The sequence below is a fragment of the Phalacrocorax aristotelis genome, chromosome 1 (assembly GCF_949628215.1).
Source record: "Phalacrocorax aristotelis chromosome 1, bGulAri2.1, whole genome shotgun sequence".
Classification (NCBI taxonomy): domain Eukaryota; kingdom Metazoa; phylum Chordata; class Aves; order Suliformes; family Phalacrocoracidae; genus Phalacrocorax; species Phalacrocorax aristotelis.
The window spans coordinates 28,934,368-28,961,543 of NC_134276.1; the positions used below are offsets into that span (position 1 = coordinate 28,934,368).

At 40.2% G+C, this 27,176-nt stretch overlaps 1 protein-coding gene across 1 annotated transcript in view; it reads left to right on the forward strand.

Annotated features, from left to right (window-relative positions):
• LOC142053745 (complement C4-like) overlaps positions 1-27,176 on the forward strand; it is a 57,441-nt gene that overhangs the window by 23,121 nt on the left and 7,144 nt on the right. Inside the window, exons 15-41 of the mRNA XM_075085809.1 lie at positions 1,079-1,270; positions 2,627-2,776; positions 3,180-3,306; positions 3,673-3,744; positions 4,593-4,793; positions 5,708-5,819; positions 6,050-6,120; positions 7,062-7,201; positions 8,337-8,549; positions 9,838-9,889; positions 10,394-10,474; positions 11,526-11,729; positions 13,252-13,327; positions 13,718-13,874; positions 15,419-15,514; positions 15,852-16,020; positions 17,027-17,193; positions 17,644-17,802; positions 18,400-18,459; positions 18,933-19,026; positions 19,777-19,945; positions 20,954-21,041; positions 22,716-22,790; positions 23,873-23,981; positions 24,960-25,049; positions 25,429-25,521; positions 26,290-26,373. Coding sequence (XP_074941910.1) covers positions 1,079-1,270; positions 2,627-2,776; positions 3,180-3,306; positions 3,673-3,744; positions 4,593-4,793; positions 5,708-5,819; positions 6,050-6,120; positions 7,062-7,201; positions 8,337-8,549; positions 9,838-9,889; positions 10,394-10,474; positions 11,526-11,729; positions 13,252-13,327; positions 13,718-13,874; positions 15,419-15,514; positions 15,852-16,020; positions 17,027-17,193; positions 17,644-17,802; positions 18,400-18,459; positions 18,933-19,026; positions 19,777-19,945; positions 20,954-21,041; positions 22,716-22,790; positions 23,873-23,981; positions 24,960-25,049; positions 25,429-25,521; positions 26,290-26,373 — 3,301 coding nt within the window. The remainder of the gene's footprint in view (positions 1-1,078; positions 1,271-2,626; positions 2,777-3,179; positions 3,307-3,672; positions 3,745-4,592; positions 4,794-5,707; positions 5,820-6,049; positions 6,121-7,061; positions 7,202-8,336; positions 8,550-9,837; positions 9,890-10,393; positions 10,475-11,525; positions 11,730-13,251; positions 13,328-13,717; positions 13,875-15,418; positions 15,515-15,851; positions 16,021-17,026; positions 17,194-17,643; positions 17,803-18,399; positions 18,460-18,932; positions 19,027-19,776; positions 19,946-20,953; positions 21,042-22,715; positions 22,791-23,872; positions 23,982-24,959; positions 25,050-25,428; positions 25,522-26,289; positions 26,374-27,176) is intronic.

Here is a 27,176-nt window from a genome sequence, read left to right on the forward strand (position 1 = left end):
CCAGGAATGCAAAGTATTTGTTTTGCTGAAGGAGACAAATGTGTTCATGGCTACATTCCAGGAGTAAATCTGTTGAATGTCAAATGTGTTTAAATCCCCTTCTCCCTCCCTTCATCATAATTTCCCTTGGCAGCTTAAATTTCCCAGGATGATAAGCACTATGGGCACCAGTTCCCATTTATTTTTAATATGACTCTGATATATTGGAATAATTGTATTCGTAGGAGTTAAAATTAGGTTTGGAAGTTTATTTTAATTGGACTTAGCGTAAGGTTGGAATTGCCACTGCGGGCCTCCAGGAAAGGCGCAGTGCTGGGCAGGCGGGGGGCTGGGAGGGGTGGTGGAAGACACTGCTAGAGCTCAGTGGTGGGGCTTTCCCCCAAACTTTGGTCACCTAAATGAAGGCAGTGAGGATGTCAGATAAGGCTTTGTTTCTTCCTGAAGCCTGTTCATTGTGCATTTAGAAAAGCTGCATGTGTTTTGTTCAGGGAAGACCATTCAGTCCTGCTACTGTGTCTGTTTTCCACTCCTCTGACAACCCATGAATACAATTAGCATAATATAAGAAGAAAGGAGTTAAATAGTGCAAGATAGGCTATAGGGCCAGGCTATGATACTTTACACTGAATAACACTTTTTGAGTGAAACCTCCTGCTCCAACCCCTCCACACCCTCTGAAAGATTCAGTACTGATGACAGATTAAATAAAGCTGATATCTTCCTGGGGGTGATGGCCTGTTATTGTAGAAGACAAAAATAAGACTGTCATCTGGGACCCCTTTTTCAAGCTGTAAGACTGGGTGGAGGGAGGTAGATTTGTGTTCGAACCTGGTCCACAGGCCCAGTGCACCAGAGGCTTACCACCATGCTCCTGTGCTAGAGGCACTGTGTGCTAGTCTTCTCCATGCTACTGGTACACATGTTGGGAATTAAAACTATTAGATGGCTTTAGAAGATGATAAATTTTAAATAGAAATGGCCTCGGAAAATTCTATATGTGTATGTAACATTATGCAAGATAATGCCCAGTATAGTGTATATTCAAAATACTTGATTTCTGTTTGATTCTGCCTTGCAGGTTGTGGCAAAGGGACAAACTGAGCTTTTGGGAAGAGTCCGCTCCTCAAACAAAATAATAAACCTTAAAATCACTGAGAAGATGGTGCCTGCCTTTCGCTTTTTAGCTTACTACTTCATTGCAAACGAGGGCCGTCAAGAGATTGTTGCTGATTCCGTATGGGTGGATGTTATGGATGTCTGTGAAGGAAAGGTACTTTCAAAGCAAGTAGCTTCTGGTTTGGTATGCTAAAACAAAAACAAAAACATGGGGTATCAACAAAGCAAGTGCAGGCCTGGGCTTAAAAAGTGAAAGACACGATATAATTTTTCATTTTTATTGAAGAAGGGAGTTGTCAGGATTCTTGCTAAAAGGTGTAGCTGGGAAAGGCTCCCAGGAGTGATGGCAGAGATAGCTGCCTTCCATAGGACAGGCTGTGCCTCAAAGAGATGAAAAATATAGTTTCATACAGATAAAACCTCCTCTGCAAGTGTCTATATATTGGAGAACCATAGGGAAACACCAATAGAACTGTTGAGGGACAGACTCGCTTTGTAACTTCGTGGTTTTGTAGTGAGGTTCATCAATGAAAGTGAAGAAATGTATTGGAAAAAAAAATTTAAAAAGAGGAATTTGAAGTAATTCTTAAAGCTTTTTCATTCTTGTTAAATAATTTGCTGAAATTTTGTAGCACTTCAGAATAACTTTAAAAAATATTTTACGTTAGAAAATGAAGTGTGGACAAAATAGGAGTCCCTCTAAACTTTTCTTTCACCTTCCTCCTCTTCCTTTTTGGTGCAATAAAGTAAAAAAGTAAAAACAAGACATGAGAATTTTTCCCAATAACATGAAACACAACTGCTGAAAAGTGTCAGCCATCTTAAATGATTTTTTTCACCCCTGAAAATGTTTGGCTTGGAAAAAGAAGTTGATAGTCCATTGGGAAAAAATAGTTTGCAAGAAAAAATATCCATCTCTAACACAAAATCCAATTCTTCATTCATAAGATGACAAAATGCAGGAATACTCAAGCTGGTGTTTCTGTTAATAATTCCTTATTCATCTCATAATAGCCATGGCTACTTCCTCCTAAACCACAGAAGTGTCCACATTAGATATACACCAGATCTGAACTCAGTCATGTTGAAAAATTCAAGTCTGAGATAGAAAGGAGGTAGTACTATTACAGACCAGTTTAAGTCAGTTAATTTTGTATCCTAATTAGTCCTTTACTGTATTTCATGGTGATTTTGTTTCCACTGGAAAATTATGCTGAAGGCCCTAGTTCAGCAGAGCCCTTACCCATACTTTTAATTCCCATTGGTGCTTAAATGTCAGTGAAAGGCAACATCCACTATCCTGCTCAGATCCATCTCCCACGTTGTCCTCCGGTGGGAGATAGCTGCACCTACTTCTTCCAAAAGGCAGGATTCTGGGCAGAACCACCACAAAACAGGGCCATCCCCCAGCCTCTAACTGCTGACAGTCACAGATGACAGTATCCCCTGCTCAGAGAATCTTTGCTTTTTATCAGTAAATGTGATTTCTTTTTCAATATTTTCTATTTAGATTAAAGTAAGAACAGAACAAGAGATGTATGGACCAACAGAGAGCATCAATTTACTGATTGACACCGACCATGCAGGAACAGTTGCCTTAGCTGTGGTTGATAAAGCAGTTCTTATTCTGAACAAGAAAAATAAGCTTACAGCCAAAAAAGTAAGATATCTGTAAGAGGAAAATATCATATCTACTAGACAAGCAAAATTTTCCATGACTAATGAGAGGATCAAAATGTAATTAATGGCTATTAATTGCTTAATCACAGCTTTGCCAAACTTGAAAATGTTTTTGCTTTTGCAATTTAGGATCTATTTAAGATGAAGGATATATTTAAGTTGGGGATTTCCAGCAGACAAGTTTGTAAACTAAATAAGTGTTACTTGAAAACGTTCCCCACCTAAAACATCCCTCAGCTTTAATCTCAGTTTCCAAATGCAGCTTGTACCACCAGTTTGTCTTGCTTCTGTGAGTCAAAGGCTACAAGAAATTTTAATATATAGATATAAAAATAAACACTTTGCAAGTGTGTATAGCCAATCTATACTATTTTATTTCACAGGTATTTAATGCTATGAATTCTTATGATCTTGGATGTTCTGTTGGTGGTGGCGCAGATAGTGTTCAAGTTTTTAATGACGTTGGTCTGGCCTTTTTATCAGATACAATTAAATCCAATGCTCGGGAAAGTAAGTGCAATCTGCCCTTTACTTTAGATGCTTGTATAAGACCACTATAGATCTGGGAAGGCTGACTGCTTAAAAATCAGAAACATTTTATCATTACATTGTAAGATCTCCCTTGCCCGTGGATTTTTCTTCTGTTCTCCACTGGGTACTAGTAGCTCAGACAGCCTAGATCTTGGCTGCTGGTCCTTTCGTGTCCAGCTTAGCTGGGGTGGGCAGCAGACGGCTGGTGCTGTAAGGTAACTCAGCAAACTGTGGGCCTTCTGTGAATGAGATGGGTCTTAAGATAGGTCTTCCATGAATGACCTGAATGATCAGGCTGTTACTGTTATAGTATCATGACCATACTCTTCTGTTGTGCTTTCCCAGGCTATAAATGTCTCCAGGTTGGCAGAAGGCAAAAAAGAACGCTGGATTTTCAGAAGAAAATGTCAGGAATTGGTAGGTCTACTCATCTGGGTGGCCTGAAAGGCTTAGAATGGGGAGGCAAAGGGAACGGGCTGAGATCTAGGGTGCAAGACATGATGAGATAGTAAAGGATACCAAGATATTCATAGTCCCAGTTCTTGCGTTAAGTGACATAACGTAGGACAAGTGTGTATACTATGCTGTGTGATCTATCAAAACAACTCAAAACCCAAAACCAAATGGAAAATAATTCACCATTTTATAATCCCAAATGTGAAGGGCTTCTGCCTGATATTATGTCATGGAATCACTCATGGCTTTAAAGTTTTTCCGAAATCATTTGTGTAGCCAGAAATGTTTTTATAGGTCCTATTTTTTTTTTTCTTGATGTTCTGCTTTGAAGTTGTGCCAGCTTTGGTACTTTGTGCTCCAATTAAGAAGAAGAAGAGTTAGTATAACATTTGGTCTAAATTTAAAAATTAAGAAGTTTACACAAATTGGTATTTCCTTGCCAGAACACGTGAAGACTTGAAGCTGGGATCTTTCTTTGAAATCAGTCTCTTTATTGAAGAGTGAGAACACTGCCATGGCTACCCCTATCAAGATATCCAATTCCAGTGTGCCAAGGAGGCATTTTCAATTCACAGTCTGAATTTGAAGAGAAAGCTTAGAATAGAATATCTAGGATGCCATAGGGCCTATGCTTTCCTCCTGTGTTTGTGGACTGTTTTTAGAATGGAGAACAGGTCCCTGGCTGAAGGTAGTCTATTAGAATAGCAGCTAATGTTAACTTCAAAGAATGACAGGAATGAGCATGATGAACACCTTTATGCTTATTGCTACTTCCACTGCACTAATGCTGGTCTTTAATTGTCTTGCAGCCAGCAAATATCAAAACACTGATCTGCAAAAATGCTGTGAAGATGGAATGAAATTACTTCCCATGAAGTTTTCTTGTGCAAAAAGGCTAGCAAAAGTTGCTGGCTCCCCCGAATGCAGAAACGCCTTCCAGGACTGCTGTGAGAAAGCCACAGCCCTCAGGAAGGAGACAAAGCGGAGGATCAGAGTGGGCTTGGCACGATGTAAAGAATAGTGGCATGCAATTGTCTAAAGAAAAATACCCTTCATACGGTGGCAAGGGAGGGTTAAGGGGCATTTAATAGTGTGGGGCTGGGGGAAAGTTTTCACATCACTGTTTCAGTGAGCCCAGTATAGTCCAGCACCCATATGCCATTGCATCTTCGTGACTGTACACTGTGAAGGTGGGAGTGGGCTGGAATAACTTCTGGGAGTGAGAAAAGGAATCACTTTATCCACCTTTGGCCCCAGGAGAGCCTTATGGGGAGAAGCTGTCAGCCCTTGGCTGCACACTGGGAGGCTACAAACAGTGGAGCAGAGAAGGGGGAGGTTGTCTCTATTCAGGGCTCTGAGTGATCTGGGATTCATGACTATTTTATTAGTTGTATTATTGTTATAGTACCTCCTGATTACCTCCAAAACACCACCTGATGAGAAGAGGCCACTTCATCCAGGGACAATTTTGTCTCTTTCTTCCTTTCTTCTCCCCAAAGTTTCTCTCTGATCACACAAGAGCTCATGTCACAAAAGAAATAGTTCATGTTGAAAATGACCATATTCAGACTGCAATTTCTGCTACCATTTTTCTCAGAGCTCTCCTTTCATGCTCTGTCTGTCACAAACGTGGGACTGTGGGAACATCTTTGCTGCACATTACTAAAGGGGAATAATTTTCTTGTTTGGCAGCATATAGTCATTGAACTTGGACAGAAGAATTATCCTTTTGTTCAACAACAAATTTTGGTCTTTGCCTCTCTTTTTCAGCATTTTTTTAATGCACAAGATGAAATCCAGATGAAGTCTTTTCATTCAGAGTATTTTTCATGCTGCTTTCTCTCTGACAAACTGACTTCCTGCAAGACAGTGTAAGGTCAGCAGCCAAAGATTTCACAACAGGAACCCCACTCTTGTTTTACAGACTATGATGACCACGAAGAAATGTTTGATGACCTCTCTGTCAGCTTGCGCAGTTATTTTCCTGAGAGCTGGTGGTGGAATTTTGAAGAAGTGAAAAACCCTGGAACCTATAGGTACTGTATTACCTGACTAGGTGAATAGGTCAAAATTTTTACAGTAAAATGTATATAAACATCAGCTTCATATGTTATCTGATACAGAGGACTTCAGAATATCCACAAGTGCTTTGTCTTCACAACTGAGGGAATGTTTTTTTTTTCCCTTACAACACTCAAGCTTCAGCAAACGACAATGTTTACATTTTAAACATCCTTCCTAATATATTTTATTTTGTCTTTCTCAGTGTACAGAACTTTGCTCCTGACTCTATAACTACCTGGGAAGTCCAAGCAATAAGCATATCTCCCCAAAAAGGTATAAGTATTGGGTATTTTATTTGGTTTCTTTGTACAGATTAATAGAGAACATGTTTTTTTGAAACAGAGATACAATGTTATGTTGACAGAGTGAAACAGTCTGTACTGAAAAACACAAAGTGTTTTGATCATGATGTTTACTCCTCTCTTTTATGCCGTAGTAAATCCCAGCTAGAATTTAATGGATAAATATATATTTATAAAAACAGCATGAAATGGCCTCTGGAGGGGGACGGATTATACAGCTACAACCATCTCCTATTCTATCAAATTGATAAACCATCTCATTTTAGCTTCCACATGGCCAGGAAGCCACAAGAAAGGTAGCAGTAATAACACCACTTTAATTTTACTATTTCTGGGAATGAGTTCTGGCCATCTCAGAGAAGCATGAAAGTCTGTGGTCTCTGGAAAGCCAGAGAAGAGCACCAGGAGACTAACAGAAGACCAGCAAAGCTGGACACCTGAGAGTCCAGGTTCCCAGGTGCTGCTCTCTGGAAGCTCCTGGGGGTTAACCAGGACCACGCAGGAGGGACAAAAGGTCCACGTGGTATTGCCCACTCCAATTCAGAAAGGGAGGCTCATCCAGGAGTGCAGTGATGGGCATGGAATTTATTTACTGAAAGCAAGGAGGGGTCATTGTGTTTTAAACATGGCCTTTGGAGGAAAGCTGGACCACATTTCCCTCACAAACGCTACAAACGTTCCTGCCAAATTTTACCTATCAAAAACCATGGCAGTGACTCCAGAGGGCAAATCACCTACCTCTGAGATAGGTCTCTAGCACAGGTGAGTTGAAATGTTTTCTAGATATGCCTGTCTCCCTCTCCTGCTCTTGACCTCAGGGAAGCCCAGGCAATGAGTTGTCATTAAACATTTAGTTTTTAATCAGCAGATGTTAAGTGTGTAATTCTCAACTCTGTTTTTCTCTCATCCCAGGATTTTGCATAGCTGACCCCCACACCTTTGCAGTTTTCAAAGACTTTTTTGTATCCCTGAGATTACCATACTCGGTCAGACGACACGAACAACTAGAAATAAAAGCAGTGGTTTACAACTATCTGCCCAACGATCTCCAGGTAGTATTACCACCAACTGCTGTGTTATACTTATCTAGCTAGCTAGATGTATAGCTATGTAATAATTTAATGTAAATGACCCGGCTGCCTTTCAGTGCCCTCCTACAGCCCAGACACCATGCTCGCATTTTGAAAGCCTCTCCAAGGACAGGATCCAGTTCTACTTGTCAATCAAAATTCCTGTATAAAACAGATTTTATTTGCCATATTACACAACCAAATTCCTTGTCTTTGGGTGTGTATTCTACCCCTTCATTGAAGCAGCCAGCTGCTATTTGGCCGCCTGCCAATCTGGGCAACACCCAGCTGTTGATAAAGCAGGTACAGAAGATACAGAGGTAAGTTATAAGCACACGGTCCAATAAGTTAGGCACAAAATTCATTGTGCATACAATGCAAAACTACTTCTTGCCTGCATGTGACATGAATCCAGCTCTGCAAATGGCCATGGTTGTCACTGGACTTAGAGCAGCCATCTTCAGGCTGATGTTCTTTTTTTTCATCTTTTCTCATCTTTCAGCCATCTCTGCTTGACCAGCATCTTCTGAATTGTGTTGAATGGTGTAGAGCTAGGATGTGTAAAAATGTACTACCTTTCTTACTTCACTGTGATTCAGGATTAGGCCAAATCTATATTGCAAATTCAGTGTAATGAAGAGACACTAGCTGATTTACCTTCACAGCCCTAGTCAATGTAGATTAATATTAACAGAGCACAGGGTCATAGAACAATTTAAGTTGGAAGGGACTTCCAGAGGTCTCTAGTCCAACCTGCTGCTCAGAGCAAGTCCAGTTAGAGCAGGCTGTTCAGGGCCTTGTCCAGTCAGATATTTAATATCTCAAAGGAGGGAGGCTCCACAAACTCTTTGGACAAGCTGTGCCAGCATTTGTTCACTTCTTTGTGAAAAGATTTCCTGTTTTATAAATAGAGAATAGTAAATTCAGGGGAATGAAGTGAAAAACACTTGCTGTCTTGCAAAATGTCTGCATCGCTATTTCCTTTTTGAGCAAAAGCTAGTCTCCTGTTATACCTGTTTCTCGCTGCCAATTCTTATCTAGACATGGTGGAGCTGGAGTATTTTTCCTGTGTGGTGATGCACTAAGCCTGACCACAGGCATTGCCTTGTCCCCACAGGTTACAGTGACAATGGATGCAGTGAAGGGGCTGTGCACCGCAGAGGCAATGGAGAGGGCTGTGCAGCTGACTCTGGTGGCTAAGGGGAACTCTGCAACACCAGCCTACTTCTCGGTTGTGCCCCTGACTGTGGGAGAAATTCCAATTACTATTTCTGCTTTTGACACAGTTTCTAGGCACAGTGATAGCATTAGGAAGAACCTCAATGTTTTGGTAGGTATAACTAGTTCAGGGCAGGCACTTCACAAATATGTGTTTCTCCTCAAATATGATGGTCACTAAGTGTGGACCTATTGTGGAGGGAGTGAAATCTTAGAAACATGAAGCTGGAAGCAATCTCAGGAAACCTGTTTCTCAGCAAGGATTGGGCTATAGCGTGGGGAAGATATTTAACCCTGTGGTGGCCTTGTGTGTAGTGTATACAGAAAGAATTGTTCTTTATGGCAAAAAGGCATCCATCTGCCCATGACATAGCAATAACTTCCTTTCATGCGGTCAGTGCCCATCTCATAATATTTAACTTCCACCTGCTTCATCAACATTTATAAAAATTATTTTTCCCTTATGAAGCCAAGATTGAAGATGTCCACCTAGAAATATTTTGAGAAAGAAATACTCTCTGCTAGTTATAAAGTTAAACCCTATTTTATTCCTTCTAGTTAATGGATCTTCAATCTTAACAATTGCATTGGTAAAACAAATACAGGCAAACAAAGATGTTGTATTATTTACTTAATAACTTAGTTCTCTTTCAAAATGACAAAACAGAGGAGCCTTTTAGGAAAGATTACTTTTCAAGAGTAAACACTGGTCAGCACAGACTCAATACAGCACCTGAGTAGCCCACTGATGGCTATTTTCAATCCACACAAAAAGTGTGAAATATGAATCCATGCACTGTTAACATCAGGGGATAGCCATGTAGGTAAAGAAAAGGCATGGGATGCCAGAACCTGCTGCTGTTACTGGCCATAACTTTTCTAGCAATAGACACAGCCTCAGAGTTCAATGCTACACCAAAACACCAAGAGTGTCTCTAAAAATAGCTTTTATTAAAATAGAAACTATAGGAACGGGGATGTGTGGAAATCAGAAGGAAAAAAATTGTTTAAGTTTTACCAAGATGAACTTAGAACCTGGTGGATTTCATAGATGAGAGGTTTATACAAGTGAGTCCACCTATGAAATTGACTTGCATGGCCCAGAAGAACAAACACTGAAGTCTAGTTTTTCTGGGTTAGTTTTCATTAAAGAAATTTTATCCAGGGAACTATGTCAATAATAACAAAAAAGTCAGTTGATTTTATTAGCATTTCAGTTGGGAGAATGAAAGTTTTATTTGAAAGTTTCAGTTTCACCTGGAGAGAAATCTCATTCCAAAACAACATATTTCTGCCGCCTGCTGGTCTAGTGCAAAGGTGGAAATCATAGATTTCATGCAGCTTAGTTTCAGGTGTGAGTGCTTCCGAGAGTTTTGACTTTTCTTTCCTCAATTGTACAGGCTGAAGGTGTTTTACAAAGAGAAGAACAGACCATTTGCATTAACGGTGGCTGTAAGTTACACAAAAGAATTAGAGATGACGTTGGGGTAGGGACAGAGGGTGTAAAGCCTGGTGTGAATATCTGATGGGTGCAGTGAAATACTTAATATACTAACGTTACTGTGGTTGACCAGCACTTGTCACAGATCTCTTCATTCAATACAGAGCAAAAGACTCAGGAAAGAAAAATAATTTAATTCTAAGTGTTTAGAATTGATGTGTATTACTTCTGTGTTTCAAGATAGCATTCTTTAAATATTAAGTAGGCATCTATTTAATTTACTAATGGGTCTTAAAAAGTATTGAAAACAAGCCTGATTTCAAGCCAAAAAATAGTGCTAATGACTGAAAATTGAGAAAGGTAAGTTTATTTCTTTCCATAAATTTCCATTTAAAGTTTCTGTGATAACATTCCTGTCAAAATTGCCATCAGTTGTGAGAGGTTCTAAAACTACACTGTATGTTTTTATGTTTAAAGAGTCTGGATGTAGATCTCTATTTACTATTTATTTACAGTAGAGTCCCATACACTGGACCTGAACAAACCATCTGATATGATACCAGGTTCTGAGAGTCACGTGTTTGTTAGCCTGAAAGGTAAATGTCATTTTTTGTCAATAACTTCTCCATAGGTGGCAAGAGACGTGCCCCTTTGTGCTGCTCATTCCTGAATGTCAAGACTCCATTCCTTCCTAGTTTTCCTACTATGACTCAAATGGTGTGTGCTGTATGCCCAGGTCATAAAACAAAACAGCCCCAAGGCTGACCCAGTACCTTTCCTCTTTCTAATTACTTCTTCTCACTTGTATTTGAATGCTTTATGTGGTCCATCCTGCCTCACTGTGCCCAGGCTAATTTTATGGGAAGGCCAGAGAAGAAGGGAAGAGTTCGCCCTTTCTAGTAACCCCACACTGCATGTAGATCTGTAGAAATCTACTTTAGTCTTCAGAAATAAGGATGCCAGACTCTGATGTACAAGTTCTGGAAAGTTCTGTTTTTCTAAGAAGAAGATATGTACAATCATGTATTCATTCAAATAATTGCATACATATATATTTATACTCATGCATTCATATTTTAAAAAATCTACTAGCAAGCAGTCTTATTAATGATTTTTTTTTTTCCCCAGAAAATGTAAAATAATGTATTCTTGATGCAAAGGCTATTGTCTTCGTGTTCAAATCCCTGTTCTAAAGTATGGGAATGCTTGAATTCATCAAATGAGAAAATTGCAGAGAGAAAAAAAAACAATAAAAACTCTGCACAAAATGTTTGGCATGATTAAGGCATAATCTTTTTGCCCTCTGAGGGAGGATCAGGTCTGGTTTGACAAGATTTTTTCCAGCCCAAACCTGAAGCACCAGTCCTTCCCCCTTTCCTTGCTTCCCTGCCTCCAGTAGCCTGGGGACTCTTTCTCCTCCATGCTCCTTCACTGCCCCAGCCTCCTTTCTCCAGCTTTGCCGGATCCTAGCACCTCATCCTTCTCCAGCTTTACAAAGTCTTAACTAGGTGAAACCAGTGTTTAACAATGAGAAGTATGAGGCTATGCTGGAGTGTCAATCTATAGTCAGTATCACCTTTCTTCATGTTACACCATCCAGGTTCAAATATTATATTTACCATGGCTTTTTTGTGTTTTTTACAACAGGGAATATTATGGATGAGCCTATTGAAAATTGTCTTAGTCTCACTGGAGTTGATAAACTTATTCAAGTGCCCACAGGCTGTGCAGAACAAACAATGGTGAAAATGGCCCCTGCAGTCTACGCTATTGAGTACTTGGACGCCAGTGATCAGTGGGTGAACTTTAATTCTGAACGGAAGGAGGAAGCCATTAGCATGATTGGAAAAGGTATGCGGGGAAAAAATCCCAGAGACCAACGGACAGGAACATGGTCTTTGTTATCTTCTTGCACTGCACACTAGCCATTGCTACTTGGCAAAGCAGTGGGTGTTGTCTTAACACAGCCATGCAGAAATGCCTCTGACAATCTGCAGACGGCCATGAGAAACAGAACTGGTGAGGGGGATTCAAGTAACTAATTGCCTACATCTGACATTGTACAGTATTGATATTCACAGTCCATCCTCTCTTTTGCCTAATTTAGAAGTAGAAGGTAAAATCTGAGCTGATCAATGTCAACTCTTTTCAGAGTATACAGACAGCAAAGGCTAGTTGATTATTTCCTCTTAATGTAGATGTGCAAAATAGATCCAGATGAACCATATCCTAAAAATGCTTATTTCTCCCCACGGATCGCAGACAGTGCTTAGGGTGGCCAGCTGGGCTGTAGAGGTCCCTGCTGGAGTCTGTAGTTGGCAAGGGGAGTATCACTAAGGAAGCTCCCAGCGGTAATCAAGATATTGACACTTTCTTTTCCATGCCTCTGTATTCATTACATGAGCTAGAATGACTCCAACAGCCTTGGACCAAGTCAGGGAGGGAGTTTCCTTAGGGAGAGGACAGCTGCGAGGCCTGAAGAGCCCACTCCAAGACATGATCCAAAGCTTGTGTGAAATGTACAGCAAAGCCAGGACCAGAGCATGTGGAAGTGGAGGTGTTCCAGTTCACAGGAGCTATCATAGAGCCCAAGAGTTATCAGTATTGTAGCAGGTACAGCTGATATTTCTAACTGCAGTGGTGTGCACATGGCATAAAGCAATGTAATGCACCTGTCTTCATAATCTTCAGACAACGTGGCACATTTCATCAGTGAAAAATAAGGGTATAAATAGACATTAAAAATACTCTAACAGTTGCTAAACGAAGGTCTTTGCCTATTTATCTAATATTGCCTAAAGTGACATGAGATCCTGCTGATGAGTATTTGGTATTATCAGCAGCATTTAGTCCCTATATTATGCTTTTATTGATTCTTATCGAAGTTCACCAGGGTAGAAAATGAGTTGTGTGGCTATGATACAGACTTTGTCAAGATAATAGCAGTCAAGATCAGAGGCTACAACTTATGATTTCTAAGCCTATGCCTGACCCAAGAGATGATGTTTTGTATATTTTTTGGTTCCATGCACCATAAAGCCAACAGCTTGAAGAGTTGTCAGTAATGGGAAATAAGTTTCCCAAGATTCACTACCCAGAAAATGCTTTGTAACTATAGATACCTGCAGTTTTCAGGTTATTCTCATGGCTCAATTAAGTCAAAAAAGACAGAGCACCTTTTAAGCCTAGTGTTTTTTAATTTGTCAAGGGCCTGCTGACACAGTCATTTCCTCCTTAATGTACCAGCAAACACCTCCATGTACTCTTCCACTAGTCAATACTGAACATGTCCAAGTTAATACAAGTGATGTATGAAAATGCCCAAGAAATATGTGCATTCTCTGAACAGTTATATGCTGTCCTGTTCTTGCAGGTTATACTAGACTGCTTGAGTTTCAGAAGGTGGATGGCTCCTATGGAGCGTTTAAAAAAACCCCCAGTAGTGTATGGTAAGTATATTCTCCAGTGGTTGTTTTTTCCCCCCAAATATCTCTATTACCATTTGATGCATCAGAAGTTTTTCTGGGGAGATGGATTTTCAAAATCTGGTGGGCATGGTGTTGCCTATATACATTTGTCATGGATAGTCAGCCATGTAGGTCTCTGAGCATGTTTAGTCCTTGATGAAGCAGTTCTGTACAGAGCCACTGATTTTTTTGCATTTGCCAGAGAGCAGAAACAGAGTTCACGCTGATGTTGAATGATTACTCACTAGGTTCCAGTGAGAGCACTGTGTTGAATATGAGTCTATGACCAAAATTAGTATGTTTCTTCTCCTGTCAATATACTCTTCTATAAATATATGTCAGCACAAGTTTGGAACATTTTCTTTTGTGCAGGTTAACTGCATTCATTGTTAAAGTACTCACAAGGTGCAGAGAATACATTAGTGTCCAAGACAGTCACTTACACAGCTCGATTTCCTACTTGATTAATCAACAGCAGGCAGATGATTCATTCCACGACCATCACCCAGTCTTGGACAGGACTATGCAGGTAGGTCATCCATATTTAGAAGAATCTGTTACACATTTAGGGCTGCTAGGGATTGAAAGGAATACTGTGAATTGTTGAGTAGCAAGAAATGTAGCTAAAGAAAAGAAATCTGTAATGTAAAATGAATTTGTTAAAAGGTCTGTTATGTCAAAGACACATAGCTAGCACTTCACCATCATTATCTTTTGACCCAGTCTTAGATAATTTTGCAGCTGACCTATGCTTCTAGGGCACCTAGAAAATTAATTCTGAGATCTTTGTACTTGGTAAAAATTCATGCCTTTTATTGCCAAAGGCAGCAGAGTCATTGAATCATAATTTAGTTTTGAAGGTACCTCCAGAGATCATCTAGTCCAACTGCTGCTCAGAACGGGGCTAGTTAGATCAGATTGCATGGGGCCATGTCCAGCTGAGTCTTGAGTAACTCCAATGATGGGGATCTCACAGCCTTTCTGGTAACTTGTTTCAGTATTTAACCACTCCCATGGTGGAAAAAAATCTTAATACGTAATCAGAATTTCCAATTACATATGTTAATCTACACATCCCCTAAAAGTGTCAAGAAACACAAAATTCTTATAGTGTCCATGCATCTAGGATATGAAAATAATGTGCATCTTCCAAAATTCATTGAAAATGCAGGCACCTTTGTAATGATCTTTTATATATATATAAAAAAATTACTAATTTTATCAGTATCTTTGTCAAATCACTAGTGAGGCTTTCAACCTCAAAGCCAGTTCCACAGTCGATGTAACACTGTTGGGGAAAAAAAAGCTCAAGAACTGGCCAAAGGGTTTTTTTGACCTGTGCTCACGCTGAGATACTTATCTTGTATTTTACATTTGCTTTGGTCTGTGCATGATAATTTTGTAGAGACTTAAGTTTTTCCAAGCAAACAACCTATCTTTCTCCCAAGGATAAACATTTGGGTCTGAGTGAAGGAGCAGGTTGTTGTTGAAGTTTGTTGATGATCCTAAGGTTGTTGTCAAGAGAGCTTGAAGAAAGGAATCGCAAAGATGATAAGGAATGAAAATTCAGATCTTCAGGGCAAAAAGCTAATGAGGGCACCATGTTTAGTTTATCAAGAAGAGGAATAAGAAATGATCCAGTAATGGTGTAAAAATAGCTTTACAGGAGAAAAGTTCTGTGTGTTAGAAGGCTCTTGAGTCTATAGGGAGTAGGAGACAAACCGGAAAAAAAACCCAACCCACTAGTGCTTGGAAATTGAAGCTATGAATATTCCAATGAGAAATTATATATTTTTAAGTATAAGTTAAATAATTAAATATTCAATTACCAGCTGAAGGATGTAGCAGGTTCCCAATCACTTAACATTGTTTAATGCAAACTGACTGCCATTGTAGAAGATATTCTTTAGGCAGACACTAGTTATTGAGCAAAATTAAAGGGTAAAACTACGTGGTCTGTCATGAGATGATTTGAGAAGAAGGTCCTTGACTTCATCAAAAGTGATTTTCTAAATTTAATCATAAGCATATATATGTACATTTAACTTTTCCTTTTCATTTTTCACTTTTCAGGGTGGCATTAAGTCAGCAACAGAGGATTTGGCTTTGACAGCCTTTGTAACTATAGCATTGCAACAGACTCTACAGGTCTACAAGTCACCTGATGTGGTAGGAAGCCTGACTATTTACCTTTAAGTCTGAAGGCTATTGCACATTGCGTGTCCACGCTACTATCTTGAAGTACTGCAAATGAGGAGGTAAAATCTGTTCACATCAGTGGTGGATAGGAAAAGATGCCGTGGCCTAATGTACAGTAAGGTGTACAAGAAGGTGTACCCGAAGCTACGCAGTCCGTCATCAATGACTTTACTCACTAAGCAAAAATTATTAAAATTGTCTCAAAAATGGCTAGAGTGAAGAACTCTAATTTCTTAGTACTCTCACCAGCAGTAACAGTCAGTAGGTCTGAATGACCTTTTGAACTGGATCCATTCTGTTTTCACAGGTGCAAGTGGTTAGAAGAGCAGTGGCTTACATGAAAAATCAACTTTCAAGAAATACTGACTGCTATTCTACAGTCATCACTGCTTATGCTCTGACACTTGTACAGTCTGATAGTAAAGAAGCCCAGTCTGCGAAAGAAAAATTAAGGGGCTGTTCTGTTTTTGATGCAGGTACTGGTAACCATTCAAAAAATTCAGTTAGAAAGCACTTTTCCTAATTGAAGCACTTTGAGCTCTCTTACATGACCTAAAGAAATTCAACTAAATGAGGACTGATTAATTTCAAAGAAGCGTGTATGTATATGTGTAATATACTTAACTATTTAAATTACATAATTAAATATGTCAGTATTGAAATCTTAATATGTAAGTTTTATAGTTAATATCACTATACAGTAACAACCTAGCATTGTGAAGTTTGGATCGTGAGCTTATCTGATACTGGAATTGGAACAAACCATGTTAAATAGTCACTTAACTTTTGTGCTTCCCTTGCTATCTACCAAAGTTTCCACACCCCTAAAGTACATCAAAAAAAAAGAAAGCCCGAGCCAGCTGAGAAGAAAGAAACTTTTGAAGGGTAAATAGGAATGAACAGCTACATAAAGGAGTAGTACAGACTGGATTTGTGACCAAGAGGCAAGGTGTCTTTTCCAGCTCACCTGCTCTCAAAGCCCCTGCCAGTTCCAAGTGCTTTGTTCCAGCTCCACATAGATGTCACCTCTTCCCGCTGCTGCAGTGTGTGGCTGTGGTCAGTGCTGAGTCAGCTGGTTCTGTGGCTGCACTGCCACGCTATTAATTTCTCCAAAATCATTTGGTAAATATATTATGGTTTAATAGCCATAGTTTAAGCTTACAGAATATGCTTCTCCTTAATCAAGGCTGGAGTTATGGGTGTAATTAATACTATTATCTCTCAGGGACCACCAGACACAATGCTATCACTCCATCAGCTAGACATCATTGTACAATGGGATCATTAGACTGTGATGGTTGGATAAGTCAAAATTTTCCATTTCCATTATCTTTGCTTCCCAACTGATTTGTTGCTCTCAGGACAGCATCAGTGTCTTGTGGTTCTTCAGTGGTAAGACATGAAATATCTACTGTGTAGAACAATAGTAATTTTTGGCAAATAGCTTTACCGAGGGGATTCAAGTCTGAGTTATTCTTGCAGCAAAGCAGCAGCGCTACTGGGGAAATGGCAACGATGCATTGTCAGTGGAAACCACTGCCTATGCATTGCTTCAAACTTTGCTCCTGAAAGACATCGAGTATGCAAGGCCTATTGCTACATGGCTGACAGAAAGAAGGAACTACGGTGGAGGATACTGCTCTACACAGGTGCCTGACCACCAGTTTGGGTGGAGTTTCAGGGGGCGGGAAGAAAACAGAAGCCCCATAAAAACTTTTTAATTTGAAATTTGAAAGCATCATAACAGTTAATCCTAAACTTCTTTGGTATATGAAGCACTGAAGATTTTGGCTCATTAATTAAAAAAATGGGCAAAAATAAAGCAGTTAGAAGCCAGCAAAGTTTCTTTGTCTTTATGAAGACTTATGATAATTGAAGGCCAGAACTTCAGTGCTTTTAGGATTTTAATGCTAAAAGAAGAAGCTGGGAAATTAAATGAATAGTCTGTGTAGGTAGGAACAGACAGAGACAGGAGAACTTCAAAGCAGCAAAAAACATAAAACTGAAGAATAGCTCCAGGTGACTGATCACGTCACCTTGCATACTGTTGAAATAAGCTGGCATAATTGTTAAGGATTTTGCATTTCTTTCTCACCTAGGACACAGTGGTGGCCCTAGAAGCAATGTCAGCCTACAGCATACAGACATTGAACACTGCTTCCACCAACCTGACTGTAAAACTGGGAACACCTGGAAGACAAAAAGACTACAGTATTACACTGACTGATACTGATGAAGTGATTCAGAAGCAGCTAGAGGTACACAACCATGCATTGTTTCAAGCTTTTTTTACTCAAACAGGAGAAACATTGGATCATCTGACCTAGGTTTTCTCATGTTAAGCAATCATGATGTAGCTGGTTTATAAAATTTTTTAATAATGTAATCTGTAAAACAACAGAATCTTTTTAAAGAAAAAAAAATCACCAGATGCTTAGCAGCACACTTTAGAGACCCTTTCCTGCCTTTTCAAGGGCTTTGGTGATATGAATTTCCCTCAACTGTGAAGAGCAGTCAGGAGCCCAAGTCTTGCTAGGGAATGAGGAAGAAGGGGAATAGTCTGATATTCAATGTGTTGGGACACATGAAAATGTCAAATCCAGGCTACAGAGGAGAGAGTGAAGTTGGGAAAATATGTCTCCTGGGTCCCAGTATGGCAGAATAAGATGCACCAGCCTAGCACATTAAAAAATTGAGATCTCATAACTCCTTCCATAGCTAAAGGTTTTTCCCACCGCAATTCTGAGGGATAAAGGCATAAAAGACCATCAAGATTGCAGGAAAACAATAGATCAAATGCTGAGCACAGACTAAATCTCCTTATTTTTTTTCCTTTTTTTTACCTTGGTTTGCAGTTTGAACTTGGGAGAAAACTTGAAGTATCTGTACACGGCAGAGGAAATGGGACAATGAGTGTAAGATGTAAATCAGAAATTCAAAGTCCAGCTGGATTTCTAATCCCTTTCTGAAAACAGAGTGAGAAATTACTTGCCATAGTTTCATCCTTTGTGTTCTTACTTCCAAATGTCTAAAATTCTGGGCCTACACACTATTCCCATGGGCAGTCAGTTTTTCCTGGTTTTAACTTTGTTAAGTCCATGGAATGTCAATGCTGATAGAGGCGGCTGCAATTTGAAAGACCCTTTGTGGCTGGGAACGGAGAGTTATCTCAAAGGTCCCACACCATTTGTGATTTTCAGATGGGATCTCTCCTGCTTATAACCACAACAGTCCTACAGTCCTTTGCGACCAGTCTGTGCCTCTGGGAGACTGGTGTTTCTCTTCACACTCCCATGGCCCATCAATATTTGCTGAAGCCCTGGATGAGTAAATCCCTTGCCATTTAAACGCTGTTTTCAGTGGTTTGCTGTTTGTGTGTTTATCTTAGGTATTAAAAGTGTACTGGTCGTCTGAGCTGAAGAACAACACATGTAATGATTTGTTTTTGACAGTGGAAATGGAAGGGAGCATTAAGTACTCTGGTGAGTCAAAACAGAAGCGGTTGGGTCTCAAAGGCAACATGTTTGGCCAGCTGCTAATGATACTTCATGGCATTCCAGCCTTGGAAAGTGGGAATAAATTAATGAAACAAGGAAAGAGAGAGGCCTTTGAACCCTGCCAGCTATTGTTTCATTCAATTTATTAATATTTTTAAACAGTTTAATAACTCTCTGAATGACTGTAAATGCAGCAGATGATACCTAACAGATACACAGGTGCTTTTCTTTGTTATTGGGAGGAGAGTAAGGTAAACTCCCTTCACGGTGTTCCTGGCTGCCATGAGGGGAAAGCCCAGCTCAATTCCCTGGCTGATAAGGGACCTACCATGTGGCCTTAAAAATTCTTCGGGGCAGACCTGTCATAGGTTTTCATATGAGCAAGAATGTGCTTTCCATCCCTTGTAGTGTGTATTCATCAACCTCTCTGCCTATGTCTGCATATTTTTTCTGTTTGAATAGCTAACTTTCAGAGGCAGGGATTGTCCTTTATGTATTTATGCATAGCCTAAACCCCACTCTTAGCTAGATCTGTTGGTTATTCTTGCTATAATTATCCCTAAAATTTGAACCCTGAATTAATAAAGAAATACTGAGATGGTGTAAAGCAAACTTTTATAAAACCCATGGAGATGGCATGACTGCCCACTGGTATGTATCATTACACAAAAAGGAAAAAAATTACTGGGTCCTCAGTCAAATTTGTGCATGGCTGATCATGTCTGTCACCTCCAGAACCTGTATACTCTGATGAAAACTATGATTATGAGGACTTGACTGCTGCAGAAGACAGCTCATTTGAGCCACTGTCTGAAATAGAGTGGTTTGATATCCACAGTAGAAGGAAAAGGGATGTGATCTCTCACAGTAAAGCAGAATCACTGCAGTACAAAATCTGTGTCAGGTAGGTCTGCAAGATCAGCTCTTCATTACAAAATGCATTCATTTGTGTTTGTAATTCTTCTTGGTCACCCTCTCCATACCCACAAGCTCAGCATCCAACCTGGTGATCTTCTGTGAGTATGCATACATGGTGAGTCTGCATCCTCTCTCCCTTGGCAGGAGAAAAGGTTTCCACTCAATGTATTAGGTTTAGATAGTTTACATAGACTTCAAACGTCCATTGCATATTCTGCCCCATCAGACTCTGGGGAGACTCTCAAGTGCCTGGCTGGCTAATCATTTGGAAGAAGTCTTTTATTAAATAAAATAGATACAGTTGGAATAAACTAATAACACATTTACAGAGATTCATTGCATTCTGGAGAGATGCTGTTACTTGCTTTGTGGTCACACTGTGGCCTCACAAAAAAGAAAAGCTGTCTACAACTGTCTGGGGGAGGTGAGGAGGCAGAAGGGATATCCTGTTGTGGCAATCAAGACGTAAATAAAGGCAAAGTTAGTGGCAAAGAAATCCTCCCGTGCAGCATAACACTGAACATATGCTTTTGCTCCCTCTCACAGTCTAGCAAGGGTCACAGAAGCACAAAGTGTTGGCTGTCATGAGTTCCCTTTCTAGGGGGCTGCAGAGTGGCAGAAGCTGGTTTTGCTCCCCAGTAGAATTTAGCTTTTCCGCTGACATTTGACAAAGCCTTGTAGGCAGGGGTTTTTATCCCCTCTCCCCATCCCTTGAAGGTGTTTGTTTCTGCCTATCAACTATTAAGAAAGCTTAGATGACAAGCTCAGGCAAGACACCTGGGTTTTGGATGGTCATTTGACTAGTTCAGATGACTAATTTTGCCTCATGACTCTTAATGGGGTAGGAAGCTAATTTTCAGATTAAAATCCACTTAGGAAAGTTAAATGGAGAGGAATGATTTGTGTCACCATTAGCAAGCCTGAAGAGCAAAACTCTTCAAAGCAAGCTGGCTGTTCTGTGGAGATTTCACTGCTGATGGTCTCCCTTATAAAGGTCCACAGGTTCCAATGCACCAAAGATGTCCCTGGTTGATCTCTCTCTGTTGAGTGGGTTGGAGCCTGACACAAGGGATCTTGAACAGGTTAGAAACACACTTTCCTGTGCATTATTCTATAGCCTTTTCTATGGAAATTTTTTCTTTCAAAATCTTTCCAAAGTCCACAGAATGAAGAAGAGAAAACAGATTTTGGATATGTATTTTTTCATTATTCTTGTTCTGATAAAATATTTGCTGAATATAGATAAGAAATGAAAAGCTTGTGGTGAACAGAGTTCAGCCTTCTTAGTCCCTTGTGATAGAAATTAGGGCATGGCTCAGCAGGGCACTTGAATACATGCCTGACCTTAACACGTATTGCTGTCCCCACTGGCACCGTTGTTCTGCAACATGCCAGGACAGTGTGTCCTGTTCTTGCAGGGGTGTTGCATTAATAGAAACTTGGCAGAAAATAAATCCCATTGCGATCCATCTGGTCCTCAGATGTCAGAGGGGCTGGGGGGGCTGGGTTTAGATTCTGAGAGATACCCAGTTCAGCACTGCTCGTCCATGAGGGATTCACTAACAGGATGATCACTATTAGGCCAGTCGTGCCCAGTAACGCTTCATGGCCAGATGCACTAATAGTGAGATTTATGGAGACAACAAAAATATAGGTTTTTATTGGATTGCCAATGATAAATACGCTATCTGCAAAGCACGTGCAAGTATAAAGCACTAGAACACAAAACACAAAATACCAAGCTTGCTCTTCAAATTTCCTGGGCAATCACTCAGTATAACCAAGAGTTCAAGTCTTACCCAATGGGCATCCCTATGGTGGGGAAGAGAGGTTCAGCCCATCGACTGATCCCAGTAGTCTGCGATGATCTCTTCTCCAATATCCCTCTCTCTTTGGGTCATTTTTATACTATTTTATGTTTAGGTGGAGCTTGAATGGCTCTAGTCATACGTATTTTCATTATTGGTGGGTCTAGAAAATCCTCGCTTCGATTTAAAGGTATAGACTAAGAGAAATTCAGAGCACATGCTCTGTGAGGGGTGGTTGTACCTTGGGGGTGGGTAACTTTGGGATGCAGGTGTGGATTCTAGTATTATAATGAGGGTATAATGAGCAAAGTTCACCCACAGGCCATGATGTTACTGCGCTGGTCTGGGCATGGTTCCATGGTTCCATCCAGCCCCCGGATCTGCAGTGATTTATGGACCAGTTTGTCCATGAAGTCTTTGCTTCACTCCCTCCTCCCGTTATCTCCCTTAGATTAGAACACCAAGCTACCCCAGTGTTCCCAGTATCTAAGAGTGCAGGTGGTGTTGCTTAGGGGACGATCACTGAACCAACTTCCAGCATGCCAGGCACATTCCACTCTGGAAATTAACTTTTATGAAATGTGGATTTAACTTTAGCCGCAATAACTTCAATCTTAATATTCTCACCCCCAGTAATCATTCCACAAGGGGGGAAGGCAAGCACATCTTTTAGAGGCAGTTGCTGACAGGACACAGTGACAGGAAGATGGGGCACAGAGCTCTGCAAAGGTGACTACAGAGTTTTGGGTTCTGGAGCCTGCTTGGTTAGGGGAGGTTTGCCCAGGTTCATGCTCTCAGGGACTGTCTCCTTTAGGGAGGTAGAAAGAGAGCAGAATAAAGCAAACAGCTGAGCAAAGCAAAACAGAATGTAGAAGGTGGTAGCAAATGTGTTCCTGTTATGCTAGGTTTTTGTTCTGATTTTTTGTTTGTTTGTTTCTTTTCCTATAGTTGGTGATGTCTTCAGACCAGTACATTCAGCACTATGAATACAAGGAAGGAAAGGTTTTGCTCTACTTCGGAGAGGTAAACAAACTCCATGATTTTCCAATCCCTGCCATTTCAGATAGCATACATAGACTTCTTTTTAAACCTAATCATTATTGGTTTTCACACTCCACTACCTTCCTGTGAGTTTTCTCATATATTATTATTGAACAGCTCAGTTGAAAGAGAGCAGAAGAGGGGAAGAAGGGAAACATGCGTCTTCATCCTCTGCCTTTCTGTGTTCCAGGAGATGTTGTCCATGTTTGAGTTTGCAGCATTGTCCATCCCCCCTGCTCCACCCCCCCCCCAAAAAAAAAAAAAAAGATAAATCCTCTCTATCCAGAAGAGATGCTTTTCATCCAAGATTAACAAAGTGTTAACTGGTGGTCCCGTAGGTTCTATATGGACACCTTGCATGTGAAGTTCAGTATTCCTGGATTGAGATCCATACAGTGGCAAACAGATGTAAACACCAAAACTCCTAGTTTCTGTGTGTATTTCCCCATATTTTGGATAATGACTCCACCCTACACCCACTTGAGTTACTTTACCTCCGCAGCCAAAGCAGGGGAGCCCATGTAAAAGCACACAAAGGACAATGATTTTTTTAAGATATAAAACAATAGACAAATGAAAAAATGTAAATATTATTGCTGCTGTGACTGTCCTAGATAATTTGTGTATTTAACATAGATCAAAAACTGTCCCTGAACTTAGCATTTTACTAAGGGAAGTGTATATATTAGCAGCCACTGGTACAAGATAGGCTGTGAACAAATATTACACCCATTAGCCCTGTGCAAGGTGCCTTTAGGCAAAAGTTGAAAAGTAAACCACAAAGTAGTGATGGTGTGAGTCTGGATCAGACAGGTGCAGGCAGAAAAGGCCTGCACACATCTCACAAAACTACCTTTAGCAGGCTTAGCTCATCCACAAAATCTCCCAATAAAATCATGGAAGGAAATGCCTCCTTCAAGTTGAGGCTACAGCTATCAGGATTAACTCACCTATACCGTCAGAAACAAGCGTTCAACAGCTGGTACAGTCACAAATGAATAAGGAACTGACTGGGGAGAAAGAATTTGTTTACTTGTCATGACTATTGTTCCTTTTTCCTCCAGCTCACAAGCGGACCAGACCCAGATTGTATATCATTTGGGGCAAAGCAAATCAATCCCATGGGCTTGGTTCAGCCAGCAAATGCCATCCTTTATGATTTTTACAACCCTGGTAAGGGCACTGAAAAATTATACGTAACTGATTGAAAGAGAGACCATCAAGAACAAACTCCAGTCTATAGAAAAGTGGTTTTAATGTAGCGTGTGAAACCATGTAATTTTTGTCAAGTGCTAAAATAACCTGATTCAAATACTGTCTTCTACTACCATGGCTGAAGATCATCTAAATAGACATCCTCTACAAGGGTCTGTTAGTGCAAATGGACCGAAAATACAAACTCTTACACTCACGGTTTTTTAAAACAGTTTTCCTGGGTTTCCTGTTTCTTGTGGCGCTTTAAAGCATGGTTGACTCTCATTATCTTTTCAGTCTTTCTATGTATCTTTCAGTCTTTCTATGCATCTAAGATAGGCAGCCTTAGAGGTTTGGCTTGTGCACTGTGTTTGCCGGGGGAACCGGTCTTGTTCCCCATTCAAAGAAGGTTAAATGCAAATTATGCCCATTTGCCAGAGTTATGTAAACAATATTTGAAAATTAGGTCAAACCTCTACCATGCCTGAAGCTGAGGGATCCAGGACAGTTTACATTTAAACCACCAAATACCAGTGATCCTATCACCTTCTTCTGAAGCAGGGTGGTGCTTGCTGTAGCTCCATGGTCTAAAGATGTTTTTAAGATGGACGCTTTTCAAAGGAAACAAAATAAAAGAGAAGAAAACAAAAAAAAAATTTGCCAAACTGAAAAAAAACCAAAGCAACCAAAACAAACCCAAACAAAAAAACCCACCATCTCCCCTCAAAAAATCCAGAAGCAACAACCCCGATTGATGCCCCACTGAAGGGCAAGGTGATCCCTATACTCTAGGTGCCTAGGCCAAAGGTCTTTGTGGACTGCTGATGTGCATCTAATGAAGCCTTAGTGCTCTGATTTCTCTGGACCAGGGAAAAGTTGGGTTGCAAGTGTAGTTTCTATTGCATATGCTTTTCCACCTGAGCTCTCTGAAAAAGCCATTTTGTTTCTTCTCAATAGACAGAAAGTGCAGTGTGTTCTACAGTGCTCCCAGGCACAGCAACATGCTTTCAAAGATGTGCCACGCCAGTGTTTGCCAGTGTGCAGAAGGTAAGGAATGACTAAACAGACCAGTCTAAAAGAAGATAGTTACTTCTATGAACCATTAACATGAGAACTGTTAAGCCCAGAAAGGACCATTACAATTATCCTAATGTTTAATACAGGACACAAAGTATCCTCTAGTATGTTGGGTACCAAATTGAAAAAAAAAAAAAGAATTAAGATACCCAGGATTGATTTGATAGTTAAATGCAATGTATATATTCATGTGCATACATATGTAAAAACCCTCCACCACACCTCTAAGAGAGTTGTTCTGCCATTTTATTTTATTCTCTGTTATAATGTTCAGTGAATGAGCATGTGTAAACTATATCTATCTAAATATCCATGCCCAAAGATGTATCATTTATTTTCTTCACTCTAGGTCCCTGCCCAAGACTAAGATCAACCTTCAGTAAAGCCGTAACACAAACCATACGCTCCAGTTTTGCCTGCTACGACCCTATGGCAGATTATGGTGAGGCATGAAAGACAACTGTCAATTTAGTTTAAACATAGTTCTTTTTAATAAGGATAAATCTGTAGTTCTGTATGCCCAGACCTCTCCTGAAATGAGTAGGGTTTCTGTATCTGGCCTAGAGGCTGAGGAGATTAAATGAAGCTGTGTGCTACTGCAGTCATCACAGGGGTAAATGGGAAAAGTAAAGGCCTCAGTATGATGCAGTGGGATGGTGGGGGAAGGAAGCATGGACACCATTATGTTACACAGTTTAGAAAAGACCCATGGTGTGAGTACCGCCACCCACTACATCCCTAACGTTACAGGCTGGAGATAAAGAGTAGGCTTTGCATGGCATGCCATAGCTCAGCAGCTCCTTCTGCAGAGCTAGACGAATATTTTCCTGTATTAATTTGCCTCTCTGGCCTCTTCTTTGGATGGAAAGTTGGAAGAGCTACTGAAGGAAAACTGGTGCAGCAGCTTTGGTAAGTTAAAGGCTAATGGAAGGACAGGAAAAAAAGTGAAAACCTAATCATATAGGAGGTTCTTTTAAAAAAAAAACACAGAAGGAATACAAATCTAGATGTTGTTGATTAATAGCTGACTTTCTAAAAGCATATTAGGTATACATGATTACTATCCTGTTGTTTTTCATACCCCTGTGATTTGCGAATAGATGGTACACCGGTCTTTGTATAGACATCTGGTAAAAGCATACCTATTTCTCAGGTTTTGGATGCAGTTTCATGTTTCCATCTGGCCTCACACAGTTGTTGTCTGTTGCAGTGTATGAGGTGGAGCTCCTCAACAGCACACAGAAGAATGTTTTTGATTACTATCTGACCAAAATCCACAGAATCCTTAAAGCCAGTAAGTATCAAAATGTTTTGCTCCTTCCGTTCACCTGTAGGAAAACCAGGCTGATTAAATGTTAGCCAGTATGAGCCATGCAATGCCTTCTCTTACTATAGAAAGTAGGGTCAGATATATTTCTACACCTGGCTTGCAAGAAGACTGATTTCATGCAAGACTCTTTTAGTGCAGCTAACTCACTGTTCTGTTCAGTTCAGGGGTAGGTTGCTTTGGTTCACATTGCGCAGCAATCCCAGAGCACATTAGCTTCAATCCTTTCAGATGATACTTAAACCAGAAGACACATTCCAGCTGCATTCAGTCCATGGCTCCAAACTGGAGCTAGTCTAAAAGAAACCCTCCAAAAATACGCATAGTGTGGATATAAGGTCTTCTGCATCAACTATTTCATTTTATAGACTTCTGTTATTGACCCACATTTTTTTTTCTACTATAGACATATGGACTGACCTCTGTTTTGATACTAGATGAGGATTTGCAGTGCTTTTAAATTAATTATTGAGCACTTGCAACCCTTGCAGAACAGGCTAAGGGTTGTCCACAATGACTTGCATTAAATCAGTGAACACAGGAAAACTTCTAGAACTTTGATTTAATAATTGTGATAGTAATAAAAGAAGACTATTTCTTTAGATGCAGTGTAAAAATCTGCACTGCTCTGAGACAATGTCCTTTTGCATCTCAGCTGTCCTCATGTGAACTTTACTTTATCAGCAGCACCAGTGAACCCTGATATTCTTCCAAGTAATTTCTGGAGAGGCTGTCAGATGACATCTCAGACTTCAACCACTGTGGTATCA